The 17,451-nt window shown below is 53.0% G+C and overlaps 6 protein-coding genes across 6 annotated transcripts; 2 read left to right on the top strand and 4 right to left on the bottom strand.

Annotated features, from left to right (window-relative positions):
* Positions 1 to 848: 848 nt before the first annotated feature.
* On the top strand, positions 849 to 4,605 carry CTHT_0020390 (uncharacterized protein; the record flags this gene model as incomplete). Its single annotated transcript, XM_006692451.1, has 5 exons — positions 849 to 968; positions 1,420 to 2,318; positions 3,147 to 3,488; positions 3,557 to 4,326; positions 4,382 to 4,605. The coding sequence occupies 5 exons, from the start codon at positions 849 to 851 to the stop codon at positions 4,603 to 4,605; spliced, it is 2,355 nt and encodes a 784-aa protein (XP_006692514.1).
* A 2,459-nt stretch (positions 4,606 to 7,064) lies between these two features.
* Positions 7,065 to 8,669, top strand: CTHT_0020400 (putative transporter protein; the record flags this gene model as incomplete). The annotated part of the gene is made up of 1 exon (XM_006692452.1): positions 7,065 to 8,669. The coding sequence occupies one exon, from the start codon at positions 7,065 to 7,067 to the stop codon at positions 8,667 to 8,669; it is 1,605 nt and encodes a 534-aa protein (XP_006692515.1).
* A 224-nt stretch (positions 8,670 to 8,893) lies between these two features.
* CTHT_0020410 (uncharacterized protein) lies at positions 8,894 to 9,187 on the bottom strand (the record flags this gene model as incomplete). Its single annotated transcript, XM_006692453.1, has 1 exon — positions 8,894 to 9,187. The coding sequence occupies one exon, from the start codon at positions 9,185 to 9,187 to the stop codon at positions 8,894 to 8,896; it is 294 nt and encodes a 97-aa protein (XP_006692516.1).
* A 654-nt stretch (positions 9,188 to 9,841) lies between these two features.
* CTHT_0020420 (uncharacterized protein) lies at positions 9,842 to 11,076 on the bottom strand (the record flags this gene model as incomplete). The annotated part of the gene is made up of 3 exons (XM_006692454.1): positions 9,842 to 10,728; positions 10,781 to 10,943; positions 11,002 to 11,076. 3 exons carry the CDS (start codon positions 11,074 to 11,076, stop codon positions 9,842 to 9,844), a joined length of 1,125 nt encoding a protein of 374 aa, XP_006692517.1.
* Positions 11,077 to 12,778: 1,702 nt separating this feature from the next.
* On the bottom strand, positions 12,779 to 13,051 carry CTHT_0020430 (uncharacterized protein; the record flags this gene model as incomplete). Its single annotated transcript, XM_006692455.1, has 1 exon — positions 12,779 to 13,051. The coding sequence occupies one exon, from the start codon at positions 13,049 to 13,051 to the stop codon at positions 12,779 to 12,781; it is 273 nt and encodes a 90-aa protein (XP_006692518.1).
* Positions 13,052 to 14,065: 1,014 nt separating this feature from the next.
* Positions 14,066 to 16,093, bottom strand: CTHT_0020440 (uncharacterized protein; the record flags this gene model as incomplete). Its single annotated transcript, XM_006692456.1, has 5 exons — positions 14,066 to 14,268; positions 14,320 to 14,404; positions 14,465 to 14,897; positions 14,955 to 14,982; positions 15,892 to 16,093. The coding sequence occupies 5 exons, from the start codon at positions 16,091 to 16,093 to the stop codon at positions 14,066 to 14,068; spliced, it is 951 nt and encodes a 316-aa protein (XP_006692519.1).
* Between the last annotated feature and the right edge of the window lie 1,358 nt (positions 16,094 to 17,451).

Raw genomic sequence — 17,451 nt, forward strand, 5'->3', positions numbered from 1 at the left:
AGCTTCTGTTCTGGAGACCCACCCAACTGTGATGTTATGGAAGCCGCCAAAATCCCCAAGCCTTTTTTCACAAGCATGTCTTCCGGACAAGACGCGCAGCTGGATCGTCCGCGCTTCTCCGAGACCACCTTTTTCAGTTAAATTGTGTAACCACACAAGCAGCAATGTTCGTTTTACTGGCCCATAGACGCAGGACAGACCAGTTTTGCCCCTTACATGGCGAGCGATATCTGAAGTCTCGAACTCTATCGGAGAAACTTGCCTGACCTGCCGCGGAGTGTGGTTGAGGTTTGGCTCAAACATATTTCCTTCACCAAGCATCTTCCGTGGGCAGATATGATCCAACTTATCAGAAAGAGAACATCTGGCTGAATGCAGCCATCGAATTTCCAGTTGATACCTCAAATGAAGACGGATCACGGGGTTTATGCGCTGCGCCAGGTTTGCGGGGTTGATACTGCTATGGATGTGTACCGCGCCGCGCACTTGAATGACCTGGGATCTGTACCCGAATGGGCCGGGCCTATCTCGTGCGGTTTTCAGGAAGCTCAGAGCAGGAGGGTCTGCTCGACTTGTATGTACATAACAGACGAGCTTCGAGCGACTCGACGAACAGGGTGATCTCTCCATTTTCAGCCACAGACCTGATCTCTGGCCAAGCCGACACCTAGACCACCCTGCTATCGTCGCTGCAAAGGTCATCTGTCCCGTGGGCTCAGGCAGAAAAAAGGACCAAGCCCTCGGGAACCAAAAAGAATGCCACCGCCAGATAACCTGTCGCTATCGGTTTGGCTTTCAGGCCGCGTCTCGATCTCTTATTGCGTCCCAGGTGGAAGGATCGGAGGCCCATGCCCATTGGCCGGCAGGATGCACAGCGGACCCGACAGTTCGGCCACAAGCGCCGTCTTAGCCCTGCGGCCGACCTGGCCGGCTGTGCTCCGAGGTCGCATTCCGGGCCGTTCGTCAGAGTAAGCGCCGTGGCGGATCCCCACTGCCAACTCCACTTGCTGTTTTCATAACAAGCACTGGTCTTTCTGCGGCCCAGTGTGCCATCATGAGAAGGCTTGGTGATGCTGGGTTTCCTATCGAGTGCGACCAAGATGGAAGGGCTGCGAGGCTGAGATTCAGCTCAGCTGGGCACGGATATGGCTGCAAGCTTTCGTCAACGTTGGACCTTGATAAAAAAAAAAAAGGCTGTGCTCCTGCCATGCTGTGGAATCATCATATTCGACGAGTTACACAACTGCCGGTAAGGACACTCCGAGTTGGCAGTTTATCAGTTGTGTGCTGTGAGGAATCTCGGTCAGCTTCTCAGCCCAATCATGGCGACTAGAAAGCGGCGGGCCAAAATCCCGAAGAGATGCACGACGGATAGCCCAAGAAAAAAGACGAGATCCATCTGATGTGCTCTGGTGGAAGAAGCCAGACAGCAGCTTGGGTGATTTTGGAGAGATATTCTTCTACGGAGAGGAGATTGTGATCTCGTGGGGCGGGCTCAACCAAACCTCTTACTACGACCTCTGGCTCACGAGCTGGGATGTTGAAGATCCAGTGGCTGTGCACCTGGCCGGTAAGGTCACTTTTGGAAGAAAATGGTTACAATGGACTCACCTGGATGCTTCAGGGGTGGTCGACATCGCCAATGAAGGCCAGTTCAGCTGGACACCTCAGCCTGATGATCAGTTAGTCCACGAAACCCGCTATGTCCTCCGGTTCATCGAGCGTTCAACAGTTGCCGACGAACGCATTGCCTTTGAATCGGGGCTGACCAGCCCAAGCTTTTATCTTGTACACAACCCCAGCAGCATATCAACCATGGTGACATACACCCAGACTGTGACAACAACCACCACAGCAACCACCACGCCAACTCGCGGAGGCAAGGCTGAATCAAACTCTCCGCCACCAGATATGACACCTGGTGAGGCAGCCGGTCTCACGGTGGGCCTTGTCCTGCTCGTGATACTGCTCGTGGCCGCCGAGGCGGCATTTCTCACTCGTCGACGAACGAAGAGGAGGATTAGTTGGGAGAGCGAGAGAGGAGGACTTAGGAAGGAAGCACCAGGAGATTGGCAACAAGGTACGGCAATAAACAGAAAGGAACCGGGGTTGAAACGATGGCGGTGGCCGCAGCCTGCGGAGAAGCGCAGACAACGACACTTGAAGAATCGGGCAGAGAATAGGAATGCGTTTGTATTTATAGCAGCAACAAATGACCCTGGCGGTGCGCCGCCTTGGCTGTCATTGTTTGAGTTGCCCGGTGACACATCAATCTCTCAATGGGATGTTAACATGATGCACGAGCTGGAAGGAAGCAGGTATATGTCATCAGGAACGTCACCGGCGGCGGCGGGGACTGGAAGTTGGGATGAGAATCATGATGGCCGGTTGTCACCCAGGAGAGCGGCCACACTGAATAGCTCGTTAGTTGAGCTTGAGGGGGAGCCACCAACGCCATGGCCATACCCATGGCCAGAAGGCCAGGCAGGATCAGGGACTGTGACTCCCGGTGATGTACAGAGCCTCCTGGCGATGTACGCAACTGATCCTGATATTGATACCGATACCCAACTGTCAGGTTGTCATCACAAATAAGTAATATTGTGTTTCTCTCGCAAGCTCACACCAGACATGGAACGGACACGAGCCAGTATGCAGCAAAGCGTAACGAGTTCGTGATTCGCTTTCTTGGTATGTGTTGAGCAAGATTAGGTTACCGCTGGCAAGCAGTGACGAAATAGGCCAGCCGAATGACGCCCCTGGCCGGAATGACCGAGAAGCACCAACGACACGCAGGCGGGAAGCTGTGAAACCGGTCACACGACCGAGGTTGCCGGCCCCCCCACGTTTCTTGTCGCTGTCGCTGAGATGCAACGAAAGCTGTGAGAGGCTCTGCTTGACGTACCTAATATACAGGTAGTCCGTCTATTGGCAGATTTTGCTCTGGCCTCGAGTTTTGGTTCAGCAAAAGTTCATCCTCCTCGTCGTGTGCCCCTCCCCCCACTCTCCGTCCGAGTCGTTTTGGTACCCCATCACTCAGCAACCCGGGCCAACATGATCCACACGCGTCTTTATCGCATTCCCCTGAATAGGGCACGGCGCGCAACATCACTCCAACCACGTTTCCCCCAATTTACTGCAACCAGGTCCTTCCCTAGCACCAGGCCTCTCGCATCAAACATGCAACTGCAGACCTCGCCGAACACCAGACAAACAGCCGGTAGCGGGAAGTCTAGCACGTCTGGCTATGGCAGGGCTTCGAGCAAGGCAATTACATACGCAGCAGCAGGACTTCTTATCGTTGTTCCAACTGTGTGGTGGTTGACCAGAAAGAAGGAATATCAAATGATGGCTGTCGACGATGTGCCCGTGCTCCCAGAGGAGTCCCAAACACAACATTGGCAACCACTCTCCGATGAGGAGGTGACCCGTATTCTCTTGCAAAATGCCTACTCGTTCCTAGCAAAAAGCGTCCCTGGCATGGCCAGGTACGACGGAACGCAAGTCGAGTCGAATCCTATCTGCGAGGACCGTTTTATCCACGGCAAGTTCCCAGCTCCATGGGGCAAAGGGGCCCCTTGGATGGCTTGAGCTGTGTTAGACGGCCACGCTGGATGGCAGACTTCCGATCTCCTAGAAAAGAAGCTCGTCCCTGCTGTGAGAAGGGCTCTGAGAGAATTGAGGGAGACTCTGCGTCGGAGAACGTGATCCACGAGGCCATTCAAAAGGCCTTTGTTGAGCTTGATGACGCCATCCTGAACACGCCTCTGGACATGATTGCTGCCAAGCACCAGGTGCCTCTATCAGAAATGGTGAGGAGGTTAAATGCAGCCTATGCTGGGTCTTGTGCCTTGCTCTCACTATTTGACCCCTCTACAAGCACGCTTCATGTTGCCTGCACCGGCGATTCCAGGGCAGTCCTTGGTCGCAAGAAGCCAGATGGCTCGTGGCAGGCTATCCCGCTATCAATCGATCAGACTGGCTTTAGTAAGGACGAAGTCTCCCGCATCCAAAAAGATCACCCAGATGAGGATCACATTATCAAGGATGGCCGCGTTCTGGGGTTTGCTATCTCCCGTGCCTTTAGAGACAGCCGCTTGAAGTGGACTTTTGAGTGGCAGCGATATATCCAGGGAGCGTTTCGAGGACCCATCAGCAAGCATGGGATCAAAACCGCCCCTTACGTCACCGTTGAGCCTGTCGTCACGGCCACCAAGATTGATACCAGTCAGCCCTCGTTTCTTATCATGGCTTCGGATGGCTTGTGGGACAATCTGACTAATGACCAGGCTGTTGAACTCGTAGCCAAGTGGCTGGCTTCTCGTGGTGCTGGCAGCAAGAAATCAGATACTCCGAAGGAGTCCTTTCGAACCATTGATAGATATGAGCCAGTACTATCTCCAGATCAAGTCTCTGGCCAAAGAGGGGAAAACGGCGCTTCAGGATGATAACGTTGCCGTTCATCTAGCACGGAATGCTCTCGGCGGGGGTAATCCGGAGCTGATCTCCTCCATGATGGCATTTACCCCTCCCTGGTCTCGCTGGGTGCGCGATGATATCACTGTGCAGGTGGTTTTCTTTGGAGATGGCAACTTCGCGGTGTAATGAGTCCAGGACAGTTACTTTTGATTGTCTGGGTGTTCAGCATATTTCGCCACTTGCCAGGCTTACGCGCAAGACTTGAGGTTACCTTTTGTTTTTCGTCTTTGTGTGAGCTCTCAGCCCTGTGCGGCTCCAGCGAGATTCAGATTTACCACCGAGACATTGACGAACCCCTAACAAGAGTTTGCCCGAGATATGATCCACTCTTGTAGCACAGCGTAACATGTAAGCCAGTCGTTCGGTCTCGAAGGTCTGGAGCTCCAGGAAGCTGCCCCATTGTCTTGTATCTCAGCTCCACCTCTCAGCAATTTGCCTTTTAGCCTAAACTCCCTCTCCACAATTAACTCCTGACCGCCCAATGTTGTCCACATACGTCCGCGCGACGCGAGGCGACTGAGGACTTCATGTTTCTCCTCTTTGTCGACAAACTTCAACAGTCGACCTCCTGTTTTCATGTGACCAAAGTCTCAGCTTGCCCCCTTAGACCATGATCCATCCACTCACTTACACCCAACTCAGTAGGTAACACCGATAACGGTGGATACGTGGCCGGGTCCGACCAAGCGGAGCTGACAAGGCTTTGTTCTTGCTCCCGGCGTGGCCCAAGAGTTTGGAATGTCGTCGGCAGTTGTGCCGGTACTTGCTTCGGCTGCCGAAGCATCGGTTCTTGGCCAGTACCTTCTTATCTGCCATCCGAGGCCTAATGCCTGCGGCTGAGTTTGGCTGTCCTCAGATCAAAAACATTCAAGCAACAGGAGTGGCGATCAAGGCACGATGAAGGTAAAAGTGTTCTCCTCACATGGTTTGAGGAGGTCTTTTGCATTGAAATTGCCTGACAACCAGAGTTGATCCTATCCCGGTCGTGGTGGAGCGCAATCTTGATCAGTTCTAGAAGCCGTGGAGCTGGGACTGTCAATTTTTCCAACCTTAAGCCAGATTCGTGTCTTAGACAGAAGTGTTCATCCCAACCTTTTTCATTATTCAAAGCATGAAGATTCTTAATGAATTCACAGAGCTATTTCTATCATCGTCGCACAGTTCCCGACATCATGATTCACCTTTCGCTCAAAAATTATCTCAAGTCAAGAAACATTCGCCCTTCAGCCCACAACCATAATGTTTTGCACGTCGTTCGAACTGCTCATTGACAGGTCGCGTACTCCCTGCCAGATGTCAACCATTCTGGCTCATGACTCGCTCCCTCTCACTGGTGAAGGGTTGTGATAGGCGGTGCTGCACTCCACCGGATAAATCCACAAAATCACCGAATACCAGCCGCTCCGGGAGCGTCGGATGCGTTTCTGAGTGGTGAACGGCGCCGGTGCATGAGAGCTCTCGGCGTTATTCTGAGTTTTTGGTGGGTTTGCTACTCGTTGTCGGGGCGGCGTTCGCCGTCTCATGAGAGGAATAAGGTTGAGAGATAACAAGTGCTAAACCCTAACCCTGTGTCTGAGGGCTTGGCAGGACAAGGTCCATAAAGCCTAAACAGAACGTCTGTCTTGGGGGATTAGATGAGGGACATCAATGTTGTGTGCAAACGGTGAGTAACTTTGAGAAAGAGCTGGGTCAAACGGTTGCTAAGTTTAAAATCTGCCCACAGGCGAGCATGTCATATTCAACTTCTACGTGTTCATCTTAAGTGGTAATTTTTGCATCTAGCTTGCCCCGGTACAACTGAACCAGTAAACAAGCCATCACAAGATCCTTGGGACTTTGGCCAAGCTTATTCTCGCCTCCTCAACCTGGTACAGACGATCCTCGCCTCAACCTTGTTTCCAGCTCAGCGGCAGCGAGCCAAACCCAACAAACGGACATGGCCAGGCACGAACCTGTTGGTCACCCGGCTCCAACAGAAACGAGCGACCCTCTGCTCGCCGAAGCCGCTGACCGCTGAGAGCCGACCCCATCTCGTGCTCCTCTCATCCTTGTTTTTGTTTCCCCAAGGGCGCACCCCGGATAGACGAGGGTCTGCCCTTCAAACTTAGACCCATGGCACAAAACTCTATCCACTCATACAATGACATAAGGCCTGGCCCAGCTGGAGGCCCGGGGACCCCTTGGGGAATGCATTGAGCACGAGGACAACAGGGCGGGTTGCGGATGCCCCGCGTTTTCCCCTTGAGCGAGCCCGGGGTAAGAGAGTGATGCGTGGAGTCGGCCTGTTCCCCGAGGTTTGGTGAAGTCTGGGGGATGGAGAGAGGATAGGGCGGGGGAAATGTGGGAGAGAGGAGAGTATAAAGAGTTGTGTTTCCCTCCCTTTAAATGCATGGTGTTAGACGTGTTCATCACATCTCTTTCTCGACAATCATCTGAACGAAAGGGTCGTTTGACTCGTCCTTTTGGACTTTAATCTTAATACTTTTTGATACCCCATCGTCTTCACGACAACAAACCCTCCGACCTAACGAACACTTCACCAACTTCCCCCCCTCCCTTCCGCCCTCAAGAAACAGATCATCACAATGCCCGGCGGAGCGGCACCGCCCCTAGCGGGCACTAACGGGCACGTCATCGAGGCCCCCGTTACTTGGAAGGCATACATGATGTGCGTCTTCGCTGCCTTCGGTGGTATCTTCTTTGGCTACGACTCTGGTTATATCTCCGGTGTGATGGGTATGAAATACTTCATTGAGGTCATCGAAGGCCCTGAGGCGGAGGTCCTCCCCTCCTGGAAGAAGTCTCTCATCACGTCCATTCTCTCTGCTGGTACTTTCTTCGGTGCCCTCATCGCAGGTGATCTTGCCGACTGGTTCGGTCGTCGTCTCACTATCATTCTGGGCTGCGCCGTCTTCATTGTTGGTGTCGTTCTACAGACTGCCTCCGCTTCTCTCGGCCTGATCGTCGCCGGTCGTCTCGTGGCTGGCTTCGGTGTTGGTTTCGTCAGCGCTATCATCATTCTCTACATGTCCGAGATCGCCCCCCGGAAGGTCCGCGGTGCTATTGTCTCCGGCTACCAGTTTTGCATTTGCATTGGTCTGCTGCTCGCCTCGGCTGTTGACTACGGTACCCAGGACCGGACCGATAGCGGCTCCTACCGTATCCCGATTGGTCTCCAGATGGCCTGGGCCCTGATTCTGGCCACTGGTCTGTTCTTCCTCCCCGAGTCCCCCCGTTTCTACGTCAAGAAGGGCAATCTCGAGAAAGCCGCTATCACTCTGGCCCGTCTCCGTGACCAGCCGCGCGATTCCGGCTACATCAAGGACGAGCTGGCCGAGATCGTTGCCAACCACGAGTACGAGATGGCCGTCGTTCCTCAAGGAAACTACTTCCAGTCCTGGGCCAGCTGCTTCCGCGGCTCCCTTCGTCAACCCTCCAGCTACGTCCGCCGTACCATTCTCGGCACCTCGATGCAAATGATGCAGCAATGGACTGGCTGCAACTTTGTCTTCTACTTCGGCACGACCTTCTTCCAGCAGCTTGGCACCATCAGCAACCCCTTCTTGATGTCCCTCATCACTACCCTCGTCAACGTGTGCTCTACCCCGATCTCCTTCTACACCATGGAGAAGCTTGGCCGTCGTCCCCTGCTGATCTGGGGCGCCTTCGGCATGGCGATCTGTGAATTCATCGTCGCTATCGTCGGCACCTGCCTCCCGGACGACACCAATGCAGTCAAAGGCATGATCGCGCTCATCTGTATCTACATTTTTTTCTTTGCTACCACCTGGGGTCCCGGCGCGTGGGTTGTGATCGGCGAGATCTTCCCGCTGCCCATGCGTGCCAAGGGCGTCGCCCTGTCGACCGCTAGCAATTGGCTGTGGAACTGCATCATCGCCGTCATCACCCCCTACATGGTCGACGAGGACAAGGGCAACCTCGGTCCGAAGGTGTTCTACATTTGGGGTGCGCTGTGCACGCTCTGCTTCATCTACGCCTACCTGCTGGTGCCTGAGACCAAGGGCTTGACCCTTGAGCAGGTCGATCAAATGCTTGCGGAGACCACGCCTCGGACTAGCTCCAGGTGGGTGCCGCACGCTACTTACACGGAGGGTGCGGAGCTTAAGGAGTCGATGGTTGGCCACCATGAGGAGAAGGTTGATGCTAGTGATGCTAGCGATCAGGTTTAAGGAATGATGGGTTTTGGTTAAGGATAAACTAAGTTTTTTTTTTTTTTCGGGTGTATATATCGTATGTAATTGGTGAATAACTTATGAGCGTCAACTTCTACTTTTCTCGTGTTCCCATTCAACCCTTATTGTGAAATCCTATGTCTCGGGCCCGCAAAAAGAGTTCTTCCCAACCCCTCGCTCCCTTCTATCCTTCAAGCCTCCTCACCCCCACGAAGATCAGCTCACGGCCCTCTCTCCTCCTTCCCCGCACTCCTCTTACTCGGTGCATCCGTCGAACTGGTTCCGATATGCGCATCTTTGATATCGCTCCCCGGGGGGCCGACTGGCTCATCGAGGCCCCGGGCTCTTGTTCCTCCCGTTCCTGCAGCCGACTCCAACGCCTCCGAAATTCCAGGGGCTCCCGAACCCCGCGCCAAGGGCCGAGGCTGCTGGCGCCCGCCGTATGTCGCGTACAGTAGGCCTCCTGCAACGGCGGCAAATATGAGGAGGGGTCCTTTGCGGGAGACCTGAGACATTGTAGAATGCGGTTGGTATGTAGAGACTTGTTTGGAGTGTAGCGGAGTGGGTAGATTGCGATTGGTTTGTCACAACAAAGATCGCTGGTCTTCAATACAGAGCGGCAGATCAGCTCTCAGCAAATGGTTCCTTGTTTATTGTTTGGATGTCGCTTCCAGTGATAGCCACATCAATTTTGAATTCTGTTGTGTGTTTCCTAGATCGAGAAAGTGGTTACCAGCGATGGATAATTTAACAGAGCTTCCAAGGTTGAGCTGTCGTGATGTAAGAGTGGAGATGAGAATGGGCGTGGTAGGGTCATGATGCCATCAATTTCTCCATCTCCTTTGTTCAGGCAAAGGGGGAAGCTTCGCCCCTTTCTTTGTTCCCGTTAGAGCCGGAAGAAAATTTAAGCAAGCCGACGTCATACACCTACCTTGATTCCATGGAGCAAATCAAAAAGCAAAAAACTCCACACGCAACCTCGGACGGTTAAGATTTTGCTTTAGGGATCAAATGTGTATTAATTGTTCTGCGTAGCTCATAAGATGTTTTTTTGCCTTATCCTTGGTTCCTTCCCTTACACATTACTGTCCCATGCTAATCTTATCTAGGATCTTGGCTAAGATACTAGCAGGCACATTACCTAAGCTCACCTCCATTACTCATATCTTCTAAAGTGCCAGAACCAGACTTGCCAAAAGCAAGAGGCTGGGAATAGTCATGCCTGCAGCCATAGCTGTCACCGTGGCTGGGGGAGGAGACACAGGGGTGGTTGGAGTCGCAGTGGGAATGGTAAGGTTGCCAGTGGCAGAAACGTTGGGCACGACTGGAGGGGGCTGAACAAGGGGAACCGGAGGAGCATTCAAGCATCTCTCATCAGTAGCTGCATCGAAATTGACAGCAAACATGACGACCCTGGCGACGCATTCCGGCGTTTCTCCCCTGGGCACCTTGATGCCAACGAAACCAACATCGAAGTCCTCGTTGGTGTAGACTGGTTCAGGAAGACCTGTCGTGAAGAGCCCCATCGTGGCATCGAACTGAACATTGCCGACGGGGACATCCTGGGAACCCCTAATGAGAACGAAAGAGGGATTTTTACAATTATCAGAGGAAGCGGGGAGGTCCACAGCAACACCAACACCCTGAGGCAGGACCGGACCACCAGCAGCTCTCTCAATAAAACTTTCAACGAGTGAAGCAGCCATACGTGCGGTGGCAGTCCACGGGTCAACAAAGTCGGTGTTAGTCCGGTTTTGGATCCATGAGTACGGGATGACTGGGTGATGCTCTGTCCAGAAAGCAATAGCCGGAACGCCGCGCTGGAGAGCAGCATACGCAGGCCCCATGATGCCCACAGTGGTGTAGGGGAATTTGAGCGACACGCGGTTGATGTTCGGACCGGAGATGATTAAGTCGGGACGAGAGACCTTGTGAAATTGGGGAAGAATGTAGTCCAAGGCGACGATGACCTGAGCCACGGTGCTGCCATTGTAGTACCAGATGTGGTCGTCGTGAGGATCGTGACCAAGAGACGGTTCTCCAGCCTTGACCAAACCTGATTGGGTTAGCAGCCGGAAATGTTTCCTTGATCACCATTGCTGACTTACCCCAGTCGCCATCAACAGTAAGCTTAGGCTCGGTGGTGAAGCCGGTTTGGAAGTCGACCTTGCTGTGGCCAGTTGGGGCCGCAACGATGAAAGTGTTGTGGCCGTGGGAGTTCAGTACCTTGTACAGCTCACGAACACTGGCACTTCCGAAGCCGTCGTCTGTCTGCTACGAGTTAATAACGTGGTCTTCAAGACAATTGCCAGACGGAGAGGGCAGTTACGGTGATCAGAATGTTCAGGCCCAAGGCCCTGAGGACGAAGGCGGTAGACGCCACCAGAGCCAAAGCAGAGCGCATAGTAAGATCAAAGCCGTAGCCTTCGAAAGGGGTGGACTGGTTGGTATGCTCCTCAGATACCCAGGATCAACAATGGATAGTGGGACAGTCGACTTTGATGGGCAGGAAGTTGAGCGTGTGGTGCTGTTGGCTCGAGATGGATGTAGGAGTCGGGAGATTATTGCTGCATTGAGCAATCAATGCAGAAAACACGACTTATCGCAATTTTCGACTCTGGAAAGGGCGTTCAGCTTTTGGTCAGGCAGGAATACCCGGGGAGTGCTGGGGTGGGATGGAAGGAGCGTGGAGATCTCTCCTCCCTCAAACTGCCATCGGTCAGTTTTCGACCCTCAACCATTTCGCTGCTCGCCCGGTAATAATCCATTCTGAGATGTCTGACATTCGGCTCTCTGAGAAAAAGACACTTTGCAAAGTGCCAGCATCGAGAAGGCAACATACTAGCAGGAGTCATCACCAATAAGGGTGGAGAGGGAACTTTGGCATCACCCTGGCGAACACTTGAAAGTCATAATACTGACAGCATGGCAGAGGCAAAAAGGCTTCTTATGAATTTTGATCCTCTTTTTGTAATATACACAATATCTCCAACATAGCAACCTGACTCTTCCTTTCTCCATTGTCTCTTACAAGCTAAGACCCCGTTTCAACACTACATAACACTATCCTTCAGAAGCCCACTCACCTCGAGTATTTGAAAAACCTCTCATACGTTTTCTCTTCATCTCGATCTGTGATCGTGGAGTTTTTTTCTCACGGCTCGACATGCCATCCCATCCGATCGCCAAATCCAGGTGGGGTCTCAGATCTCACGTAGATACAGATCGCACTGTCTATCAACAAGGCAGAAAGATGGCGGCATCAAACACTACAGGCAAGTAGCCTTGTACCATACGCCGGCTTTCTGAGTCCGTAGCTATCATCTCATCTCATTGATCGTGTTCCTCATGAGCCGCGAGATGCTATGCAGTGGAGTTTACTTCCCGTGAACCATTCCACTTCCAGCATTCTGGTCGAATGAGCGTGTTGGGTTACATCAATGGTAGCCAAGCTCCCAGACTGCCCCTGTTTGATGTGCAGAGTGCTGGATCAATGCTCGGATGGCTCTCAATGATGCCAGGGGTGGTGGCATCCGAAGAAGAGCCCAGAAACTGAGGCGCGACCGGCACCCTACTTGGCGTCTGGTCTGGGGACTGTTAAAGCAGGCAAATGAAGAACTGTTTTCAACTCAAGCGCTGAGGGCATGAGGATCTACTAAGTAACTGAATTTGGAAATTGGAGAAGAGCGAGAAAATGTGTGGAGAGTGAGATTGTACGTTTAATTATGGGAATATACGCCGATGTTCTGCGTATCCAATATGAACATGAAGAGTAGATACCCGGGTATTGTGCAAGAATTGCCCAGCATCAACTCCAAACACCATTCAGGGATGTAATACTTCTGCCCATCTTCATATCCCCAGATCCAAAAAAAAAACTTTGGCCGACGCGTTTGCAAGAACTCGTATGAATCGATGCTGCGAGTCTCGGAGAAACTTTGAACAGTAATTTCCGATAATCTCGAAGGTGAACAAAAGTCGAGGGGAAGTCCTCATTTCCAGAGGATCCAAGTCTCGAATCGCCGTTGAACCGTAGCCAACTCCTTCAACGCGTTGACCTTTTCTTCACAAAGCCGACATCCAAACACCTATCCTCTGCCGTCCCTCTACCTCTCCTGCCTCATCAGATAGAGTATGAGAACGGGCCATCCTGTTGACAACAAAAGTGCCGCACATATGGAAACTGGGCCTATGTCCCTTTCTCCGTGAGGGCCAGCCCAGCGCTTGATCAGTTCGACGGCACACCAGATCATGCCGATGCCGTAGAGAGAGCCAATCCAGGCGACGCCCAGGATGATGCTGTTCAAGCGGTCCTCAGGGGAGAGGAGGGCGCCCGAAGTATCGGCAAAGGGTTCCGAGAGGGAGAGGTTGTTGCCCATCGTGTTTGAATGATCGTTGACTTAGTGTCGGGAAGTTGGATTGGATTACGATTCGTAAGGAATGATATGGGTCGGCAAAGCTCCTCGGTGTTGGTCGTTAAGACTGGGCTCAAACGAACTGAAAGACGTGAAGAACAAAGCAGGCCCCCTGGAACAAGCAAATCGACCAGCGACACGAATCGAAGATGACGAGAAGTCGAAGGAGTGTGATAATGCGATCGTCAACCAGCGACCAGCACTGTCACAAACTCATGGCCAGCAACGAGCGACGACTGTCTCCCAGCTGATGGGTGAGAGAGAGGAAGAGAAAGGATGGAGGAAAAAGTTGGGTAGAGCCCAATGAAGAAACAATATCTTCCCAGCCCACAGAGGGAACGGGGGGCACCAAGCGATTCTTCAACATGCTGCCCATCCTACTCAAGCCTCAGTCCCTTCTCCTGCTTGAGCCTGCTCCCGTTGGCGATCTGACGCCATGGTTTCCATCGGATAGGCTCCGGCGAGGGCGGCGATTGGCTGCAGCAGCAAAGCTTGTCTCAGATGTCACCCGTTCGCTTGCGCGGGGAGCCCCAGCTTGAGACGGCTGCTGCCGCAAGAATGCTAAGACCTGTCCAAGTGGGCCCACTGCCCGCGGGTTAGGGGTACATGAAGCCCGTGCGTGACAGGGTTAATGGGCCTTGGCAGCTGCCTTGGCGCTTCGACGGCGCTTGGCGGGGTGAGTGAATGGAGCTCACGACTGGTTCGCGATGTTCAAAGGCAGGCGTGACTTTTGCCGTCGTCCCATCTTGGGGGAAGAGACGAAGAAATCAGATGATTTCTGCAGCCTTGCCGAAGGTCCGGAGAACAGAGCGCTTAAACTCGTACGGAGACTTTTCGATGTAAGATCCAATATCTTAATGCAGCTAAAGATACGGATTACAACAGCAGATCAGAAACGGCGCTATGACGTTCGGGTATCCTCTTAGCTCTCGAAAGTGCATGCCAATCTTTCCGAATTATCTTCTAACCCATCACCATTTAGTTTTGATTTCCAGCAGACGACGAGGGGAATGAAGGTGAGGAATTCGAGGGATTAAGAGGCTTCTGAGCATAAATGCACCGCAGTTTGAAGACAGGGTGAATGCTCTTATCACGCAGCTGTTGGCGCAACTCCGCGGTGTAGGCCTTGATCTCTTCGGTCGTCCAACCCATGATCTCCTTGAAGGTGTACAGCACGACGCCTGCTCTCGATGTTAACCCTTACCCCCAAGCTCTTCCAGGATGATACTCACCCTCCATATCCTGCTCCATGGACGCATGCATATATTCGCCCATGAGTTTGAGCTTCTCGTCCTTCGGCCAGCCGGTTAGGGGACACTACATGCTGTCAGCAAGAAGGCTACGATAACATCCCCATGGACACTCTCGACCACTCACATTGAAATCCCATTGGCACAGCTTTATGAAACCAGCCTCCTCTAGCCCTTTTCTCTGCAGGTCATCATTAATGACACAAAAGCTTCTCCCGATCCTGTCCCCGGCCTCGCGGAATGTCTTGCCCCACTGGTCGAGCGGCGTTCCCTCTTTGACGGGCCCGTCCTCGCTGGTGAGCATCGCGTCCGCCTCGAACGTCTCGATCCATCCTCCTGGCTTGAGCACGCGGTATGCTTGTCGGAATAGCTCGGTCCAGTTCGGGATGGACCCGAAGAGGTAGCGGATATGCACAAAGTCGAAGCTTTCCTCGTCATATGTCCAGGGCTGTGTACAATCTTCCATCTCGAAGGAGATGTTGGGTGGTACCCAGGTCGGCTGGATGGGCGAGATGTCCGTGCCAACTACTTGGGCATTGGGGAAGCGATCGGCGAATTCGCTGCAGGAGTCAGCATAGTGAGGTCGAGGGGAGCAAGAAGCTGCTGAAAAGGCTTACATTGCCCACATGCCTGCGTCCTCATCAGCTGGGTTCAGACAGCTGGTGTCAGTAGGTAAGCATACCTGTTCCCGTTCCAACATCTAACACATTTACCACCTTGGTCATGTCCAGCGGTGCGCAGAAGAGCCGGTTGTCGAGGGCAAGTGTCAGGACATGGTGACTAGCTGGTCAGCTTATCGTCAAACCCATATTCAACGGGTTCCTTACATGATATCGAGGAACTGGTTATGTCTATCGTCGTTCGGACCCCTAGTTCGAGTCAGTTTAAGGTATAAGCGGCGTGATACCAGCCAAAACCTACCAATAATATGCCGTCGCCGACCTCTCACTATGATATGTCCGGCCCTCGATGTTCCTGTACTGGAATATACTGTCCGCAAGGGATGTGATATCACTTATTATTGACGTCCCATATGCCGAGTCCCGATCTAGGTCTTCTACTTGGACTGGCTATCATTCACAAAAAACTTCTGTCAGCAATCTAGGTCCCGGCAATGGCCCGTTCATGGATGTATGTCTCAGCCCCGGGGAGTAGATCAAAGGACAAAATTCGTCTGCTCCCACCGCCGTGCAAGCTTACAACTCACCTCCTGTACCCAAGGTACTTCCGGAAGTATATTCTGGTCTAAGCTATTAATTGGAGATAACTGACGGGAACTTGCTGGGCCAGGACTTGTCGGACCAGGATTTGCTGGACCGGGACTTGCTGGATTTAGGCTTGTCCGACTTTGACTTGCTGGATCTGGACTTGCTGGATCTGGACTTGCTGGACCTGGACTCGCTGGAGCAGAGCTTGCTGGAACAGAGCTCACTGGACCCGAACTTGCTGGGCTCGGACTCGCTACATCTAGACTCGCTGGAATAGAGCTTGCTGGAACAGGGCTCACTGGAGCGGAATTTGGTGGGCCGACACTTGGACTGGAACTCGCTGGACCGGAACTTAGGCCGGGGCTTGCTGGTTCGGAACTTGCTGGACGGGGGCTCGCGGGGCCGGGAGTGGGATCATGGGCAAGCTCGGGGTCAGATTCGGGGGTAGGCTCGCGGGTTGTTTCGGGCGCAGCATCAGAAGCGGGACCATTGTCAACAGTAGGGCTGACAGCACGTGGCGATGGAGTCGCGCCTAATGGAGGTTCCATTTTTTCCGGCCGGGTCGGCAGATTCGGTCGTATAAATGACGGGAACGCGGTACGGGAACGGGATGGTAGAGTTTAACCGGGGCCGGGGTTTCACGGCATACAATAAACTCGATGCAGGTCCCGGAGAGAAGCTTCTCGGAGGTTCAATGATGTTGTTGGTTGAAGAGAGTGCGACAAAATTAGGGTACGTCACGGTGCCGACCGCATCAACAGGCGGGGAGCGTGTTGAGCAGGGGTATCCAACAAACACGTGTGACACCAGGCAAAGGATCGAAGGTAGGGATGAAAAAGTTCAGGAGTAAAGGAGAGAGGAATTAACAACTGGATTTTGCTTCATGAAGACTGCTGGGAAGAAAAGGAACCGTCCCTGGCTGGATTCTCTCTCCTGAAAATTCTCCCACGCTTCATCTCCTTCGCTGCGGCTCGCCTCGCTACATCCGAGATGCAAGATACACCAGATTGCACGCGTGGTCATTTGCATGTGGGTTGTGGCTGCTCGCCTGCTCGCTCGGCTGTGAGTGCAGGGGTATTCGATTTGAGGAGCCGAGAAACCCCAAGGCAAGCCACAATCACACAGTTCAAATTTTTGCCCAATGCCAGCGAGAGTTTGGGATCCCTCCGAATAGTCGTGCAGTGCGTCGTCTGGTACGGGCCAGTGGTACAGCACCTTCTGGACCGGATCGGAGTTAACGCCGAACGTAGCCGGATCGGCGTGACTCGTGGGGCTGTGGGCGGTGTCGCAGTCTAACGGGAGCTGCGGGTTTGTCTCATAATATTTACTTCTTCCCTTGCGTCTAGATATCTGAGCTGATGTCTTACACAACTTAGATGCGGACAAGATGATTGGGATGACATGTTGATGTCGACATTGAGCAGGCGATAATCAATGATGAAGGTTTTGGATTTAGGGGCTTAGAACCAGCCCCCAACCATCGACCTTGCCGATAGCCGGCTCGGCTACCGCAAGCGACGGATAACGGCTCGTATTATCTCTCCCCGTGTACGGAGAAAAGCCATATCGGGTTGTCCGAAACTGTATCGAAATCCTTTGATCCCATGCCCGAGGAGTTATTAGGATGCATCGCTAGCCCTTTCAAAGCTTTCTTCCTGAGGCATACGATCGCAAACTGCCGTATGCCATATGCCATACGCCGTTGAGTTAGCCCCGAAGGTGCGTTCTCTTCCTGTATTTCTCAACATGGACGAGTTCCTGTTGTTGAACGAACTGAGCCCGACGGGTCCAAGTCATGACGAATCGCCGCAGTAAGGCATGCTACCATGAAACTCCGGGAGGGTGACATGCATCATTAGCGCCGGTGTTTTGGGGAGGGCCCGCGGGGGGGGGGGGGAGGTTCTGT

Source organism: Thermochaetoides thermophila (assembly GCF_000221225.1).
Source record: "Thermochaetoides thermophila DSM 1495 unplaced genomic scaffold scf7180000011815, whole genome shotgun sequence".
Taxonomy (NCBI): Eukaryota; Fungi; Ascomycota; class Sordariomycetes; order Sordariales; family Chaetomiaceae; genus Thermochaetoides; species Thermochaetoides thermophila.